Raw genomic sequence first — 18,391 nt, 5'->3', positions numbered from 1 at the left:
GCCGGCTACTGTCCTCTGCCGCTGTCGAGCTTCGCTGCAGGATGCCGTCCTTCTCTCCCTCCGCTGCCGGCTGCTGTCCTCTGCCGCTGCCGAGCTTCGCTGCAGGATGCCGTCCTTCTCTCCCTCCGCCGCCGGCTACTGTCCTCTGCCGCTGTCAAGCTTCGCTGCAGGATGCCGTCCTTCTCTCCCTCCGCTGCCGGCTGCTGACCTTCGCTATATATCCATACATACATATACATATATACATACAGTATATATATAAAAAAATATATATATATGTTCTTCAGTATTTATTATTACCTTTTTTTTATTTGGACCAACAATTTGTGTCATGGGACAAGCTTCAAGAGTTTTCCTCTTCCTCAGGTCAAGCAATACCATAAATATACTGTATAACGCACATAAACATGCGCACGACAGTGTATATGTTTGCGTGTGCGCATGTTTATGTGTGCGTGTGCGTGTGCGCATGTTTGTGTGCGTGTGCATATGTGTGCGTGTGCGCATGTATATGTGCGTGTACGCATGTATACGTGTGTGCATGTTTGTGTGTGTATATATGTGCGTTTGCGCATGTTTATGTGCGCATGTATACGTGTGTGCATGTTTATGTGTACGTGTGTGCATGTTTATGTGTGCGTGTGCGCATGTTTGTGTGCGTGTGCGCATGTATGTGTGCGTGAGCGCATGTATGTGTGCGTGTGCGCATGTATACGTGTGTGCATGTATGTGTGCGTGTGCACGTGTATGTGTGCGCGTGCGCATGTATATGCGTGCGTGTGCATATATATCTATATCATACAAACACTCACAAAGGGGGTAAGCGCGGCCCTCCTACCCCAGCCGCCAAAGCTCCCTTACCCCCTCGCCGCTCCCTCCCCCCCCCCCGCCCGCTCCCTTACCCCCCCGCCTGCTCCCTTACCCCCCCCGCCCGCTCCCTTACCCCCCCGCCTGCTCCCTTACCCCCCCCCCCGCCCGCTCCCTCCCCCACCCCGCCCGCTCCCTTACCCCCCCGCCTGCTCCCTTACCACCCCCCCGCCTGCTCCCTTACCCCCCCCCCCCCGCCCGCTCCCTTACCCCCCCGGCCGCCAACTCCCCAGCCGCTGGGGGGCCAAGCAGCCTCGGATCTGCGCCAGTCCCACTCTCCACCACCTCTCACTCCCGTTGTGTGTGTGTGTGTGTGTGTGTGTGTAGGGACATTTTACTCCTGCCAACAATTTGTGCCTCACTTTCACCCCACCCTACCCCTGCCCTTCACCCCCCCTACCCCTGCCCTTCACCACCCCTGCCCTTCACCCCCCCTACTACCCCTGCTCTTCACCCCCCTAACCCTGACCTTCACCCACCCCTACCCTTCACCCACCCCTACCCCTGCCCTTCACCCCCCCTACCCCTGCCCTTCACCCCCCCCCCCACGCCTGCCCTTTGATTGACGCACGCACACACCCTGACTGACGCACTCACACACCTGACTGACGCACGCACACACCCTGACTGACGCACGCACACACCCCTGACTTGACGCACGCACACACCCTGACTGACGCACGCACTCACCCTGAGTGACGCACGCACAGACCCTGACTGACGCACGCACACACCCCTGACTGATGCACGCACACACACCCTGACTGGCGTACGCACACAAACCCTGACTGGCGCACGCACACAAACCCTGACTGGCGCACGCACACAAACCCTGACAGCCACACGTACACACACTGACAGCCGCACGCACACACCCTGACTGACGCACGCACACACCCTGACTGACGCACGCACACACACTGACGCACACACACACTGACTGACTGACGCACGCACTGACTGACTGACGCACGCACACACACACACCACACACTGACTGATTGACGCACTGACTGACACACACACATACATACTGACGCACGCACACAACCCCTCACAGCCGCATGCACACAACCCCTCACAGCCACACGCACACATACACAGACTGACGCGCGCACACACACACACACACACTGACTGCTGCACACACACCCACTGACTGCTGCACACACACACACTGACTGCTGCACACACACACACTGACTGCTGCACACACACACACACACACACACACACACTGACACACACACACACACACTGACACACACACACACACACACTGACACAAACACACACACACACTGACTGACGCACGCGCGCACACCCCCACACCCACGCGCGCACACACACAGACCTGACGCGCGCGCGCACACACACACAATGAATGGTACACACACACACATACACTGACACACACACACACACACTGACACACACACACACTGACACACACACACTGACTGACACACACTGACTGACACACACACACACACTGACTGACACACACACACTTACTGACGCGCGCGCGCGCGCACACCCCCACACCCACACACTGACTGAATGACTGACTGACTGCCGCACGCACCACACTGACTGACTGAGGCACACACACACGCACACACTGACTGTGTGTGTGTGTGCGTCAGTCAGTCTGTGTGTGTGTTTGTGTTTCTGCGTCAGACTCACTGACGCGCGCGCACACACACTGACTGACTGACGCACACACAATGACTGACGCACACACACTGCATGAAGCTGTAAAGGAGGGAGGGGGGGAACTGGATTGATGTGAATGGGGGACAAACAGAGAGAGGGGGAGGGGTGAGGAGAGAGAGAGGAGCGGGAACATTACATCCCGGGCAACGCCGGGTCTCTCAGCTAGTATAAAATAAACGTAAAGAGAGGGTGCATACCATTCAATGATGGATACAAAAAAAGGAACAACAGGACAGTCACTCTTATACTCCCAGAAAGTGAATATATATATCATTTACGTGAATCACTATCCGTATTTGAAGTGTGTGTGTATATAAATATATATATACATACAAATGAGCATACAGTAATATTTCCATTTGCTATTTGCCTTGCTATGGAGGGTTTTTGTCACTTTTTTACTCACATAACTTCACATATACATACATATATAATATATATAATATATATATATATATATATATATATAATATATATATATATATATATATATATATGCAGTGGAAGTGTATTGTGTGTATTTACCTACACACTCACTCCACATTTCAGTAACATACATATACATCTAAATAATATTCACATATACACGTTTGCTATAAATGGAATTATTACAATTTTACATTATATACACGTGCAATGAATGGAATAAACACTGTAATAAGTTTGAAATCGCCTATCCGAGCTGCTATGCATGGCTGATCCCTTTTCTCCAGCTTCCTTGAATGTACTACTGTATGAGGAAGATCATGTGACCAAGATCATGTGACCAGATGCTAGTGCACGTTTAGAGAGAGGGAGGGCAGTGCTGACAAAGGGGTGTGCCTGGGTTTGTGACAGGCCATGAAGGGGCAGTGCCTTAGCAAATGCTTGTTAAAATAGAATACAAGAAAATTGGTCTTTCAAAGTTGTTTTTTTAAAACCGAAAATGCTAAAAGTATTTTTTCTTACTACAGAACTGATTTATTAAAAAAAAACACACATGCAGGATATAGACTGAACTGCAGCTTTAAGTTGTGGCCTTATAAGTACCCAGACGTCTGGCTCGGTCCAGTTCTACCTAAACAACATTTGTTTATTCTGGTTTGTTTAACTGCCCCAGATAGGAAAAACTAACTATGCAAATAGTTCCCACATGCTTGCAGGACAAAAAAAAGCCCTGCTTTTGCATAATTTGTTTCACTGCCATACACGTAGGGGGTAACCTGTGAAAATACCACATGCAGTATACCTCTCACTTATGAGATTTAGTGCCAAAATAGTCTACATTGCTTCAATAATTATCTGCATGTGATCTCCAAAAATATTATGCTAAATATTAAAAGAACACTGTATTGTTTAAATCACTCTCTGCCATGGGAGGGGGTGTGTTGCTCTTTAGGCCAGAGATATATCTAGTAGGGAGATCTATGGAAACACCGAAAGAATTATTGAAAATAGAAATTCCAGAAACCTACAGTACAAGGTCCCAAATAGCAATGATTTTTTTTGGAGGGGGGGGGACAAACAACCGGTTGCACCATTATTGGGCAAAAGCTCCCATTTTCTGTAATTGAAAGTGTTCTGCTTATAATGGCCACATTGGAGTATATTGTAATACCACCTGTGTGTGTGTGTCCGACACAATGCGTTACTCAAAATGGCGTTGGATAGCGAAACGTCTTAAAGCGAAACACGTTTTCCCATAGGAACACTGTTTAAATGAAAGGTTCCGTTCCTGAGGCATTTTTAACACTAAAATACACCAAATATTTTACGCAGGCAATAAGGTATGCAGCACACACATAAATTATATACTGTATTATATATCTCTATCTCTAATCTCTATCTTCAAAATTATGTAGCGCTCAGGTGGATAACAGTGACTATATATAAAATGATAATTTATATGAATCACTGCAAAACCTAATACGAATCAACACACTTTATAAACTAAATTTAACTACAAACCATAATGTTTGATTGTGAAAAAAACTAAGTCCAAAATCAATGTTCCACTTGAACAAATCCAGAGAGATACAGATCCCAATTTGTGATCCAGGGAGCGTCTTTGCAGCTTCAGATAAAAGTGGTATAGCCAACCACTATGAATCTAAGAACAAAAGACAAACAGAAGCGCAAGCTCCATAGCATGTAACTGTTTAAACAAAAGAGTACATTTATTAAAAAACTGCAGCCCAAAGGAAATGCACTTACAAGATTAAAAAAAGCAACCATACGTGGGAGCGAAATCTCTGCATGTGGTCATCTGCGGGGGTGAGAGGGTCCCAGGTGGGCAAGGTACACACAGCTTGTAGCCACCACCAACCTCTGTCACAGATTGGAGACTTGAGTCAATCAGTGCCTCCAAGTCCTCTGCTATTGCACAAGATATTTGCCAGCGTTTGGAAATGTAGCTAGTAAAATCGCAGGGACATCCAGGACTCCGTGTAGACACACCCACAACGCGATGACATCACTAACCCTACGCGTTTCATCACGCAAAGGCGACTTCGTCAGGGGCTGTCTGATTGGTCAGGAACAGCCAATGAAATAGGCTGGGTGACGTAAAGCTATTCTTGAACCAAATTGCTGATTCGCCTCAAAACGGAGGTTTACAACATCAAAAAAACATAATATCAATATTCGTGTTATTCACATCAAACACAATGAATAACCCAACTAGTTGATTAAATGAATTTAAACTCTATCACTACTAAATGGTGCCAGAAAAATAGCCTATATATTATATATTATTGTTGCAGGGATCCATCAACATATATATCTGTTCTGTTTAGCCACTTTGTTGCTGTCAAGTTTAAAAACACGTTTTTTGTTTTCATTTGAAGAGTGCCCGTTCATTTGAAGAGTGCCCGTTAAATTTAAGTAACACTTTAAGATCAGAAGAAAGACATTGTATCTGCTTCAAAAGTAAGGGTTATTTTTTAAGGGCAATGAAAATAGGGAATTTTATACAAGATGACATACTGACTACATAAAAGAATAGTTATGTACCAAGTCATGTGAAGAACAGGCTAAATCAGTGTTTCCAAAACTATTATTTTGCTTTGGGGCTCCCCCGAGATGTACTCGGTGCAAAAGCAAGGTTTAAGGGTTGGGCCTTCAAAATATTCCATTTGACTAGACGTTTCCCCACATAATGGAATATAATACTTGCAAAAAATTTTTTAATGCAGGGATATTGCTTTCTTTTGTCGCTCTCTGATCCTCTCTCATTGGTCTTGTCATTCTTTGCACCTTTTTTGTTTTAGTCCCTGTCCCCCTCTCCCCCTGTCCTCCTCTCCCCTCTCCCTATATCTATAGTAATAAATAAAATGAATTTGGAGGATATGTTTTCTTCCCCTCCCCCAATCTATACGACTGTTGGTTATTTTTCTCTCTGTTTGTTGCTTTAGGCAACTATCAGTGTGTGAAATGTCTAATTAAAACTGCGTGCATCTTTTATGAACAGTCTTGTTCTGATTGGGTAATGTTTGTATACTATAGATAGTGTTATGATTTCTTTGTCTATTCTATTTTTATATATTTGGCTAAATACTAAAACAGCTGCAGCAACCTCTAATGCTGCTGTAGAATAGAAAATACAGTACCTAACATTTATGCTGGGAACCAAATGATATGTAATGGTTAAAAAAAAAAAAGGAAAGATGCCATTGAGCATATTCTCTCCTGTCCATAAGGCTGGAAATAGGTTTGGGTATTTTGAGCAATTATACAAGGACATTCTGTGGAAAAGCTTCTACAAATGGTTGTTATACAGTAGGTTGTGATACCTTAGATTGACCTACATTACAACAGGTCTTCCTGAATGGGGGATTTTTGAAATCACTGTTTTCTTAATGAGTCCTCCTGTTGGACCTTGCAAGGTGTGCAGAATATAATTCTTGTTGTTCCATTGAAAGGTATCATACCTATGACCGACAGCAGGGCTCTAACTGGAGACCTGCAGCCACTGCTTTGGTGTGGCCATTAGACTTTCTGTTCATGATCATTTCATTGTAGTTGCTCAGACAATGAAGTACAATTTTTCATACTGAAACTCGCTTGCAAACTGAGGTAATTAATGTACAGATGTTATTAAATGCTTGTAAAACATTGAAGTATCATCATTTTACATGTATATACGAAACTGCATTACAATATTCTTGTGGTCCTTCTCCTAAAAAAATTATTGATCCGGTCCATTTGGGAAAACTAATTGCAGAGAGCCCCGACATAAATAATTTACATACAGTATCTTCAGCACAAATACTGCTGCTAGTACTTAAACTTGCTTTTCGTTTTATCATTTGGGGCTGTTGGCATTTACCCTTTATTGAAAGTTGTGTTGCCTACAAGCCATTGATTAACTTTAAGAAATTATGTTTTACCTACTTTTTTCCATCTGTATCACATTTTACTGTTACTGTAGGCAGTAGATTTGCTAAAATGGTAACCAGTTATTTTTATGGAACATCATACAGTATTAGGACTGATGTGAATTCTCTATGAAATAACTGGTAACTCGTCCCAAACCATTCCAACATTTTGAATAAACATCTTAAATAGGATTTTAATAACTTTATTTCATATAGCGCTTTTCTCCCAATGAGACTCAAAGCCCTTCACAATTACAGTATAGTGCACAGTTTAAAAAAATATATACATATACACTGACGCAGTACCTGCCCAGATGAGCTTGTGTTGTATTATTTTAGTATGGTCCTTAACTAGTCTTTACAATATCAGCTCAAATATAGGTGGCCAGGTGTGTTAGGACTTGATACATTTAATTTCTTTAGGGTTTTTGTCTTCTTAATCTGCCTCCACCTCCCCTCATAATATCCTCAGCATAAACCTATGGCCAGAATCTCAAGTCAGTGGTTCACATGGTGGGGGAGACAGGTCAAACTCCATTTTTTTTTGTGTGTGTTTTGTACACATGGGGTCTGACATGTAAACGCAAACATGGAAGAGGATCCTTGCCCCAAATACTTTGCAACATGAACGTATGTTGAAATCTTCCTGCAGTAGTATATCACAGGATGCTTAGCCCAGTAATATTTGTGCAATGGTAACACTTGGGACCTGCCAATACAATGTGAATGAGAGGAGAAAACACAAAGCAGCATTCCAAACATTACATTCCAGCAAGAGGATTACTACCATTTGGCCTAATTTAGAGACCTGGATCTGAAATGTCAATGACTACTGTGCATTGTGCTTACAAAACCTTTTCTCTCCAAATCGTTTTGCAGAGCAGCTCTGATTTTGAAATCACTACGAGGATATTGTAAAGTGCTTCAGCTTTGGATATGGGTTGGGATCTCCAGCAACTGAATTTAAGGCTAGGTCCCCGCTGCAGCCGGCGTAGTGTGCGCCTCTCGCCAGCCCCTCACCTCCTCCTAGCAGTCCCCGGTGACTCCTCGCTTCCTGGGTCACTGCATACTGTGACGCGTCAGCCAGCAGCAGATACAACAGGATTGTGTTTGCGTGCGGCTACGTGTCACGTGGTGTGCCAGGGAGCCAATCAGAGGATGTTTAAACTCTGGGCAGGAGCTGTGAATTGTGATGCTGTAAATTCCCAGCTCTCCGTTTCAGCTGCCTGTATTGTGCAATTTGGAATATTTGAAGGGGTGCCAGCCCCCATAAACATCTAGAATAAATAGGTGGCAGATAATCAAGTGCTATTGATTATTTGCCCTCTGTTTTGTATTCATGCTTGGTGCTCCAAAAGCAGGAAATAAAGTCTTCCTCATGGTGCCATCCATCATTAATTAACAGAGCGCTGAAACTACCCAATTATACCAGCTGTGCCCAAGAACAGCACCACAGATTTTGTGCCAGTCTTTTGAAGAATCCCTGCACTCAATCCCTGACGTAGCGGCATGGAGTGCTGGAGATGTAGTTCTGCTGCTGTCCTCATACAACACAAACCACACCAAGCTAATGGTCTTACTGTCATGGCCACGCCCCCGCGCGCCTAAAAAAGATGACTGCAGATCGCGGTGAAGCACTGTGCACATGCTGCCAGGACACCAGGTGTGCGTGCATCGGGACTGTAGCCTTAACCATTACCAGAATATTAAACAAAAGGACCTGTGCATTGCTTTCTAGTTACCCTGTTCACCCTGTTCTTGTTTACACAACCATGGTAAATTCTCAGCTCCTGCTGTTTACTAACCATTTCCACACACTTTCCTTCATGTGTTTACATAGCACCAGTGCTTTACAGACCATCATTTACTAGACATAATGCAGGGTTATCCTATATAAACCGAGGGGAACTGCATGAAACAAAACCAGGCCATACTCTGACCTTGCAATTTAAGTGGTACAGTATGTTGGGAGACGTGTGGTATGGGAAAGGGCATGAGGTGGGCATAGCACAACATCAGAGATGTTAATATGTTAATGTCTTATATTAAGTACGTCTGTTTCTTACCTGCCTATCTTGCTTTTACCAGGAGTTGAAGTCACGGCTTGTGAAATGTTATCGAACATTTTATTTTTGTTACAGTGATTTCTATGTAAAATGTAATAGTAAACAGAACATGGGGAAGGTGGATACAGTTTGAACACTACATAACCCCCAAAAAATAATTACAATGAAAAAAACTTCAGTGCAGGGTTGTACCTGATGCATTTGTACTGAAGGGTAAATAAAGTATTTGCTATTTGTTACATCATGATTGCTGAGGGCAGGATAACCTATTTCTCGGCATGAGCCTCTTCATCTGAGCTTTTAAAAAAATAGGGGGCTTCTGCCCTGAAACTTGGTAAACTGGATTCTGCGTAATATGTAATGATGTTATCTATACTATAATTCTAAGTTGGATTCCGTTTTCCGTTCGTTTGTATGCCAGAAGCATCGAAATCTCACAAACGGCGCCATGTAGCACCACAAAACTTTCACGGCACATTCTGCGGTGGATTTGTAGGTCAACGCAACTATTTTGACCTTCCAATGTCGCTCATCCCCCAAGTTATGGACATTCTAATGTCCAGCAAATTTCTTACTGCAGGAGCAGAGGGGTGGGAGGCGTACCTATTAAGGGATGGGGGCGTGTTTGTGCCAGCAGGGGGGAGGGCGCCTTTCAAGCAGCCTTGCTAATACCCCGGCTCTCACCGCCAGACCCAGAGAGACCCCCAGACCCCGCACCAGAGTTCCGCAAGTCCCTGCAAAGTCAAGCGCCGGACACAAACACCCCCCCGGATAACCCCGCACCATACACACACCCGGATACCCCCGCCACACAATGACACCCGGGTACCCCCGCCCCCCCCCCCCCCCGCCCCCCCCCCCCCCCCGCCCCAGAGAGACCTCGAGAAAACCCCACTACTGCACCAGAGAGACTACGCAAGTCCCTGCAAGTTACGGCACCGGACACAAACACCCCCCCCGTATAACCCCCGCCCCATACACACACCCGGAGACACCCGGGTACCCCCCCTCCCCTGTCACAGAGAGACCTCACGACCCCCGCACCAGAGAGACTCAGTTCCGCAAGTCCCTGCAAAGTAACGGCGCATATTAGCGCCGGACCTAAATACACCCCTTGACCCCCCCCTATTACTGATAGACCCCAGGACACCCCCTCTGCCCCAGAACCCTGCCCCTCCCCCCCCCCAGGGAGACCCCAGGACACCCCCCAAAGAGACCCCCAGGCACAACTCCCAAAGAGATCCCCAGGCACAACCCCCAAAGAGGCCCCCGGACATAACCCCCAGAGAGACCCCTGGACAACCCCCCCCCCCTGCCCCTGAGAGACCCCCTCCTCCTAGAGAGACCCCCGGACACCCCCTCCTCCCAGAGAGACCCACGGATACACCCCCCCCTGCCCCAGAGAGACCCCCGGACAAAGAGAGACTCCTAGATAACCCCCCCCCAAGAGACCTCTGGACACCCCCCCATCCCGGTGAGAACCCCGACCCAGAGAGGCCCTCGGACACCCCACCCCTTACCACAGAGAGACCCTTGGATACAACACCACAGAGAGACCCCCGGACACCCCCTCCCCTGCCCCAGAGAGACCTCCGGGCACCCCCCTCCCCCCCAGCCCCAGAGAGACCTCTGGACACCCCTCCCCCCATTACAATGTTTATTTTTTAGACAATATATTCAATCAATATTACAGTAATACAAAAGCTAGTACTGTATATGGCAAATGTTTTACATTTCTGCTCGACCTTCTTTTAACCATTATTGTAGTATTTACTTTCAGTCCCTGTAGGGTTGAAGCTTCTGTCTTTATTGTAACCTTTTCATGAATACACTTAAGTGTGCAGGAGCTTGCAACAAAATTCTTTCTGGAGAAGTATAGATCTGTCATAGGTTGTTGTGATGTATTTCATGGACCAAAAAGACAGTTCCTAATAGATTTGGTGGTGTACGATTACGTCCATAGTGAATCACAGAGACCTATGAGGGCCCGAAAATACTGTACACCCTATTACATCTACATTGAACTCCTTTTTGGGTCTTTAAAAAATTCTGGATAAATAGAACAATAAACCTCCACCCCTCCCGCCCCCCCTACACATTTAGGCCTAAAACCCTCAAAATAAATACCTGTTCTACCACGAAATATTAAATATATGCTACTTTTTTTAGGGCTAACTTACACACTGCATTAAAATGCTGTAGTAATGTGCTCTTTGTTCCTGAACCATACCGTACCTTTAACAGGGGAGCGCAATCTTCTTCTTTTTTTTTTTTTCCCCTGCCGCTGTTTCCCCCTTTGTCCTCGCCCCCCTCATTTTACCTCTCATCCTCGGTGACGTCACATTACCTCGCAGCGTCATTTGGCGCCGCGTTGCCATGGTGACACGTCTCCAGAAGCCGCCAGAGCCACAGTAATTGCAGTTTTTTCAGAGGCTGTCGCCGCTTCCCCGGCACTTAATTTAAGTGCCTTCGGGAAACGCGCGGGGCCTCTGTAAACCCCCGCGCCCCCCAGTTTGCGCACCACTGCTGTAGAACAGGGGTGTGCAAATTGGGGGCACAAGGTTTTTTGGGGGGCGTGGCACTTCTATAAAAATAGAATAACTTTTTTATATATATATTATTAATTGTACTGAAGCAGGGGTCTCCGAAGCTGAACCGTGTTAATTTCAGCTCCAGGGACCCCCTGCTTTAAATCTATTTAAAATAAAATAGTGTCACCCAGTTCTGCTGCTTTAACTTTCTATTTGAAAAAGGTTTGCTTAATCTCCACAGTTCTTTCCCTTAGAATGTACTGTAGGTCATTTTTCAGCTTTGAGAGGAATAGATTTTATGATGAGTAAGAGATCTGGGCATGTGAAATATATTTATCTTGATGTCTAAGCGACTCCCATACCATTGTGTGTTGTATGAAAATTGGTTATATTTTAAATGAAAAGGTTAACTCCTTCAGTGGTAAAGATTCAGCAATGTGTTGCAGACATCCATTTCCTTTTTAGTGTTTATTTTATTGAGTTTATTAACTGAATTTAAAAAGAGAAAAATGTGTGCAACAGTAAATACATAAATTGCACTGAAAAGAATTAAAGATAAAAAAAAATATTCAACGTTTTAGAAACTTTGATTTTGGTATATACCCTTAAAGCACTTAGTGATTTACCAAAGTCTCCAATCAAAATTTGAGCCAAAACCAGGGTACAGTATATAACCGGCACCATATTTATAAACAAACAAAAAAAAAACACTTTGGTGCAGTTTGTGTGCTCCAGATATATCAGTTTTTTGTCCTTTATTGATACAACACCCCTTATTATAAAACATACTGGACACCTAACAAGCTCCTATTGAACCCCCAAATTAACCACAACATATATATAAGCATATGAGTGTCACAGAGGAGTGCTACTGAGCATGGCAATATATATTTAAAACCAGAGACAGCACATAAAACACAGACAGAGCTCAGTTTTAGAACATCCAGTGAAACTCATACACGGTACAGTGCCTAAATATATATGTATAAATATCTATTAAGTAAAATGGTCTTTTAGTTTGACATTTTTGACCAAAATTGTTGTAAGCCCCTGAGCCAACGTCACGGCAGACCACAATTCAGGGGTCCCTAACGCTAATATAAATTCTTAATAACCTGTGTAATAACAGGAAGAATGATTTATAGTAAATCTGTCAATATTAGTTGCAAAGTTCTAAGTCTGATTGAAGCATTTATTAACCTGTACATTACCAGGAAAAGCACTCTGTATTAGAGATGTCACAACCATCCTGCAAGCAAACAAGTTCCCCTGTGTGGAAGATGCTATGGAGTGAGCCCTTAACCATTTAAATGTGGGAGGGGGTGAGCTTAAATTAAGTAGGAGGTTGCCAACCTCCAATCAGCCAGGACTAGCTGAACAAGAATTGTAAAATATACTGGACACGTAACAAGCTCCTATTGAACCCCCAAAATAACCATAACATATATATAAGCATATGAGTGTCACAGAGGAGTGCTACTGAGCATGGCAATATATATTTAAAACCAGAGACAGCACATAAAACACAGACAAAGCTCAGTTTTAGCACATCCAGTGAAAATCATACACGGTACAGTGCCTAAATATATATGTATAAATATCTATTAAGTAAAATGGTCTTTTACTGTAGTTTAACATTTTGGCCAAAGTGTTGTAGCCTCTGAGCCACTACACGGCAGACCACATCTCAAGGGTCCCTAACACTAATATAAATTCTTAATAACCTGTGCATTACCAGGAAGAATGGTTTATAATAAATCTGTCAAAATTAGTTGCATAATTCTAAGTCTGATTGAAGCTTTTATTAACCTGTATATTACCAGGAAAAGCACTCTGTATTAGATTTGTCACTATCATACTGCCAAAAATGTCAAACTACAGTAAAAGACCATTTTACTTAATAGATATTTATACATATATATTTAGGCACTGTACCGTATATGAGTTTCACTGGATGTTCTAAAACTGAGCTCTGTCTGTGTTTTATGTTCTGTCTCTGGTTTTAAATATATATTGCCATGCTCAGTAGCACTCCTCTGTGACACTCATATACTTATATAAATGTTGTGGTTATTTGGGGGGTTCAATAGGAGCTTGTTAGGTGTCCAGTATGTTTTACAATTCTTGTTCAGCTAGTCTTGGCTGTTTGGAGGGTGGCAACCTCCTACCTAATTGAAGCTCACCCCCTCCCATATTTAAATGGTTAAGGGCTGACTCCATAGCATCTTCCACTCAGGGGAACTGGCTTGCTTGGTTGTGACAACTCTAATACAGAGTGCTTTTCCTGGTAATGTACAGGTTAATAAAAGCTTCAATCAGACTTAGAACTTTGCAACTAATATTGACAGATTTACTATAAATCATTCTTCCTGTTATTACACAGGTTATTAAGAATTTTTATTAGCGTTAGGGACCCCTGAAATGTGGTCTGCCGTGCCGTTGGCTCAGGGGCTTACAACAATTTTGGCCAAAAATGTCAAACTACAGTAAAAGACCATTTTACTTAATAGATATTTATACATATATATTTGGGCACTGTACCGTGTATGAGTTTCACTGGATGTTCTAAAACTGAGCTCTGTCTGTGTTTTATGTTCTGTCTCTGGTTTTAAACACCCCTTATTAGAAATAGATTTTAACATGTGGGCCAAATGTTTGGAGAGGTTTGACTGCATCAGCACCAGGACTGTAAGCGTCTGATTACGTGTCTTCTCTACCTTTTTTTTATATTAAGAATAACACTAAAACACTATTTATTATTCTATATCATTGATCAATTAAGTAACCGAGTACAATACCCCTACAAATCATCCTCACACATTCTTTCTTTCCATGCTTCTCCTCCTTGCTTCTGGGGACATCTCTCCCAATCCTAGTCCCTGCCTTATTTCTACTTTCTCTCGTCCTCGCCCATGCAACTTCCACTCCCCCTGGTGTGAGCCACTCTAACATCATACCCATCCCCTCTCACCCTCCGTCCTCTCTCCCATCCTCCTGTGCCCTTTGAAATGCTTGCTCCCTCTCTAACAAGTTCCTCTCTGTGCATGACTTCTTTTTCTCTCACTCTCTGTTTCTCTTTGCTATAACTGAGACTTGGCTCACTCAGTCTCACTCTGCTCTGGAAGCTGCCCTCTCTTATGGTGACCTCTCTTTCTCCCACACTCCTCGCCCTGATGGCAGAGCAGGAGCCCCACACCTCCACCCCTATCTGCCGCAACTGAACCTTTCCTATTCCCCCCCCCCCCTCTCTTACTTTTCGCTCCTTTTTGAGGCTCACACTGTCCAGATTTTCTCCCCTCTCCCTGTCCACATGGCTGTTATCTATCGCCCGTCTACCTCTACTCATCCCCCTTCTCTTCTGTCTTTCTCTCTCACTTTGAATCCTGGCTCTCCTTCTTTCTGTGTGTGTGTGTGTGTGTGTGTGTGTGTGTACACGTTCACACAGTGTACACATTTTTATATAACACACACATTTTAAAAGATTCTGAATAGTTTCCAAATATGTGCATTTTAATGGGGTAAAATAAAAAGTAGTTTGTGCACACAACAAGTTGGCATATATTTTGAATGAGCGCTGTGCCCTGAATCGTTCTAGAAGATCAACATGGCAGCTATATGTCTGGGATGTGTTTTTGGAACGCTTGCATATTATGGCGTGGGTAAGATAGTAGACACTTTTAATAAATGATGCTTCTTATTTTGCTCTTGTAGTGTAGAGATTGGTGAGAGTGTGCGGGGGGAAGATGTATACATCGTACAAAGCGGCTGTGGAGAAATCAATGATAACCTGATGGAACTCCTCATCATGATCAACGCCTGCAAAATTGCTTCTTCATCCCGGGTCACTGCTGTTATTCCATGTTTTCCATACGCCCGCCAAGACAAAAAAGACAAGGTAAGACCTATACCGTGTCCTAGCCTTTTTAATATTCATTTGTAGCTGTTAAACCATTCACAACACTGAGATGTTGACGGAAATAATATTGTATCAATATTCAACTAATTGTGACCTGTCTGGTAAAAGTTGCATTTATTCAATACCTGAAAATGTTTTATGGGAACTAAAATTGAGATCAACTTTGTTTTTTGCCTATCTTATTTCGATAATGATGTCCTTGAGCTTTCTCTGCTCCATTAATAATGCAAGCTTAAGTGGCATAACACCAAAATACATAAAATCGTAACATTAAAAAACTAAAGCCTGACCAAAGCGATCTACCTCGTTCCTTTACCGGGCTGATGGTAAAATGTGGAATCCTATGAGAAAAGCTTTGCACGTTGAGCTACAACCCCTATAGGAAAATCCACATTCTGATCATTTTTAGATTGATGAGAAAATAATCAATGGCTGTTTTATCAGCAGCTATATCACTGCACTGCTTTGAAATCTTTTTAAAGCCCCCCTTAGTTCCCAAGATGTTTGCATGTAGACAAGAATACTCGCCTGGTGAATAGAAAATAGCAACCGGGGCTGGCCCGCAGCTTTCTGTTGGGGTCCTGCGGGCCTCGCAGCTTTCTGTTGGGGGTCCTGAGGGCCTGCAGCTTTCTGTTGGGGGTCCTGCGGGTCTCGCAGCTTTCTGTTGGGGTCCTGCGGGTCTCGCAGCTTTCTTTTGGGGTCCTGCGGGCCTCGCAGCTTTCTTTTGGGGTCCTGAGGGCCTCGCAGCTTTCTGTTGGGGTCCTGCGGGCCTCGCAGCTTTCTGTTGGGGGTCCTGCGGGCCTCGCAGCTTTCTTTTGGGGTCCTGAGGGCCTCACAGCTTTCTGTTAGGGGTCCTGAGGGCCTCGCAGCTTTCTGTTAGGGGTCCTGAGGGCCTCGCAGCTTTCTTTTGGGGTCCTGAGGGCCTCGCAGCTTTCTTTTGGGGTCCTGAGGGCCACGCAGCTTTCTGTTGGGGGTCCTGCGGGCCTCGCAGCTTTCTTTTGGGGTCCTGAGGGCCACGCAGCTTTCTGTTGGGGTCCTGAGGGCCTCGCAGCTTTCTGTTAGGGGTCCTGAGGGCCTCGCAGCTTTCTGTTGGGGGTCCTGCGGGCCCGCAGCTTTCTGTTGGGGGTCCTGCGGGCCTCGCAGCTTTCTGTTGGGGGTACTGCGGGCCTCGCAGCTTTCTGTTAGGGGTCCTGAGGGCCTCACAGCTTTCTGTTAGGGGTCCTGAGGGCCTCGCAGCTTTCTTTTGGGGTCCTGAGGGCCTCGCAGCTTTCTGTTGGGGGTCCTGCGGGCCTCGCAGCTTTCTGTTGGGGGTCCTGCGGGCCTCGCAGCTTTCTGTTGGGGGTCCTGCGGGCCTCGCAGCTTTCTGTTGGGGGTCCTGAGGGCCTCGCAGCTTTCTGTTGGGGGTCCTGCGGGCCTCGCAGCTTTCTGTTGGGGGTCCTGCGGGCCTCGCAGCTTTCTGTTGGGGGTCCTGCGGGCCTCGCAGCTTTCTGTTGGGGGTCCTGCGGGCCTCGCAGCTTTCTGTTGGGGTCCTGCGGGCCTCGCAGCTTTCTGTTGGGGGTCCTGAGGGCCTCGCAGCTTTCTTTTGGGGTCCTGAGGGCCTCGCAGCTTTCTGTTGGGGGTCCTGCGGGCCTCGCAGCTTTCTGTTGGGGGTCCTGCGGGCCTCGCAGCTTTCTGTTGGGGGTCCTGCGGGCCTCGCAGCTTTCTGTTGGGGGTCCTGCGGGCCTATTTGTAGATGGGGTGTTTCGTCTGAAGCTGGCACAAAAAAACCTAGAAATATTTAGGGACCTGGAGGTCGATACGGTGCAGATCACAGGGGATGCATTGGGTCAGGTTAAAACATAATAATTAAATGGAGGTTGCTGCTTTAAGTGGCAATATTCCAGTACCTTAACTGTTCTGTGAGTTGTAGAAATGCCCCAAAGCAGAAACATAATTTTATATTTGCAATGCTAAATATGATTCCTTATGCACTTGCCAATAATTTTTTACATTTTTTATCTTATACTATATTAGTGAAAGCACTGTATGCCAGCCTGCCTGCCTGCTGGATGTCCGGTGTCCCTAGGGGAAATCTCATTGGTCCCTTGGGCCGCCCCCGCACACCTCTCATTGGCCTGAGGCGGAGTGACGGCCCAAAGGACACACAGGGACACAAACACACACATACAGGGACACAAACACACACACAGGGACACAAACACACACACAGGGACACACACAGACACACACACACACACACACACACAGTAGGGGGGGGGGGGTGTACATTAGCAGCATTGTATAACCCGGGGGGGGGGGGGGGCTCACATACCCGCCTCCGCCTCTTCCTCCCCGAAATCAGCCTCCACACCCGCGCACACGTCCTCCTCTCCCCGTGTCTCCCGCGCTTTCAAACACCCCCCCCCCCCCGGCGCCGCTACAGTGAGCGGAGGAGCGAGTGCCCGGGACACAGCGGGGGAGCGGCCACAACAAGCTGCCTCCCGCCTCAGTTCCACGTGGGAGCGGCCGGACGGGTGAGTGAGCGGCCTTCGCCCACCCCTCACCCCCCTTCAAATCTCCTCCCCTCCACCCCCCCCCCCCGGCGCCGCTACAGTCAGCGGAGCGAGCGAGCGCCCGGGACACAGCGGGGGAGCGGCCACAACAAGCTGCCTCCCGCCTCAGATCCACGTGGGAGCGGCCGGACGGGTGAGGGAGCTGCCGGACGGGTGAGTGAGCGGCCGGACGGGTGAGGGAGCGGCCTTCACCTCCCCTCACCCCCCTTCACCTCCCCTCACCCCCCTTCACCTCCCCTCACCCACCCCTCACCTCCCCTCACTCCACTTCCCTTCCCTTCCACCTCCCTCCACCCCCCCTCCACCCCCCCTTCACCTCCACCCCCCTTCACCCACCTCCCCTTCACCCCCCACCTCCCCTTCACCCCCCACCTCCCCTTCACCCCCC

At 46.2% G+C, this 18,391-nt stretch overlaps 1 protein-coding gene across 5 annotated transcripts in view; it reads left to right on the top strand.

Moving 5' to 3' along the window:
- PRPS2 (phosphoribosyl pyrophosphate synthetase 2) overlaps window positions 1-18,391 on the top strand; it is a 66,127-nt gene that overhangs the window by 23,470 nt on the left and 24,266 nt on the right. For all 5 annotated transcript variants that reach the window (XM_075590223.1, XM_075590224.1, XM_075590227.1 and 2 more), the window contains exon 2: window positions 15,247-15,430. In XM_075590223.1, the coding sequence (XP_075446338.1) occupies window positions 15,247-15,430 (184 nt within the window). The remainder of the gene's footprint in view (window positions 1-15,246; window positions 15,431-18,391) is intronic.

This window comes from Ascaphus truei, chromosome 3, assembly GCF_040206685.1.
Source record: "Ascaphus truei isolate aAscTru1 chromosome 3, aAscTru1.hap1, whole genome shotgun sequence".
Taxonomy (NCBI): Eukaryota; Metazoa; Chordata; class Amphibia; order Anura; family Ascaphidae; genus Ascaphus; species Ascaphus truei.
Note: the sequence above shows the minus strand (reverse complement) of the source record. Positions and strands in the feature narration are given on the sequence as shown.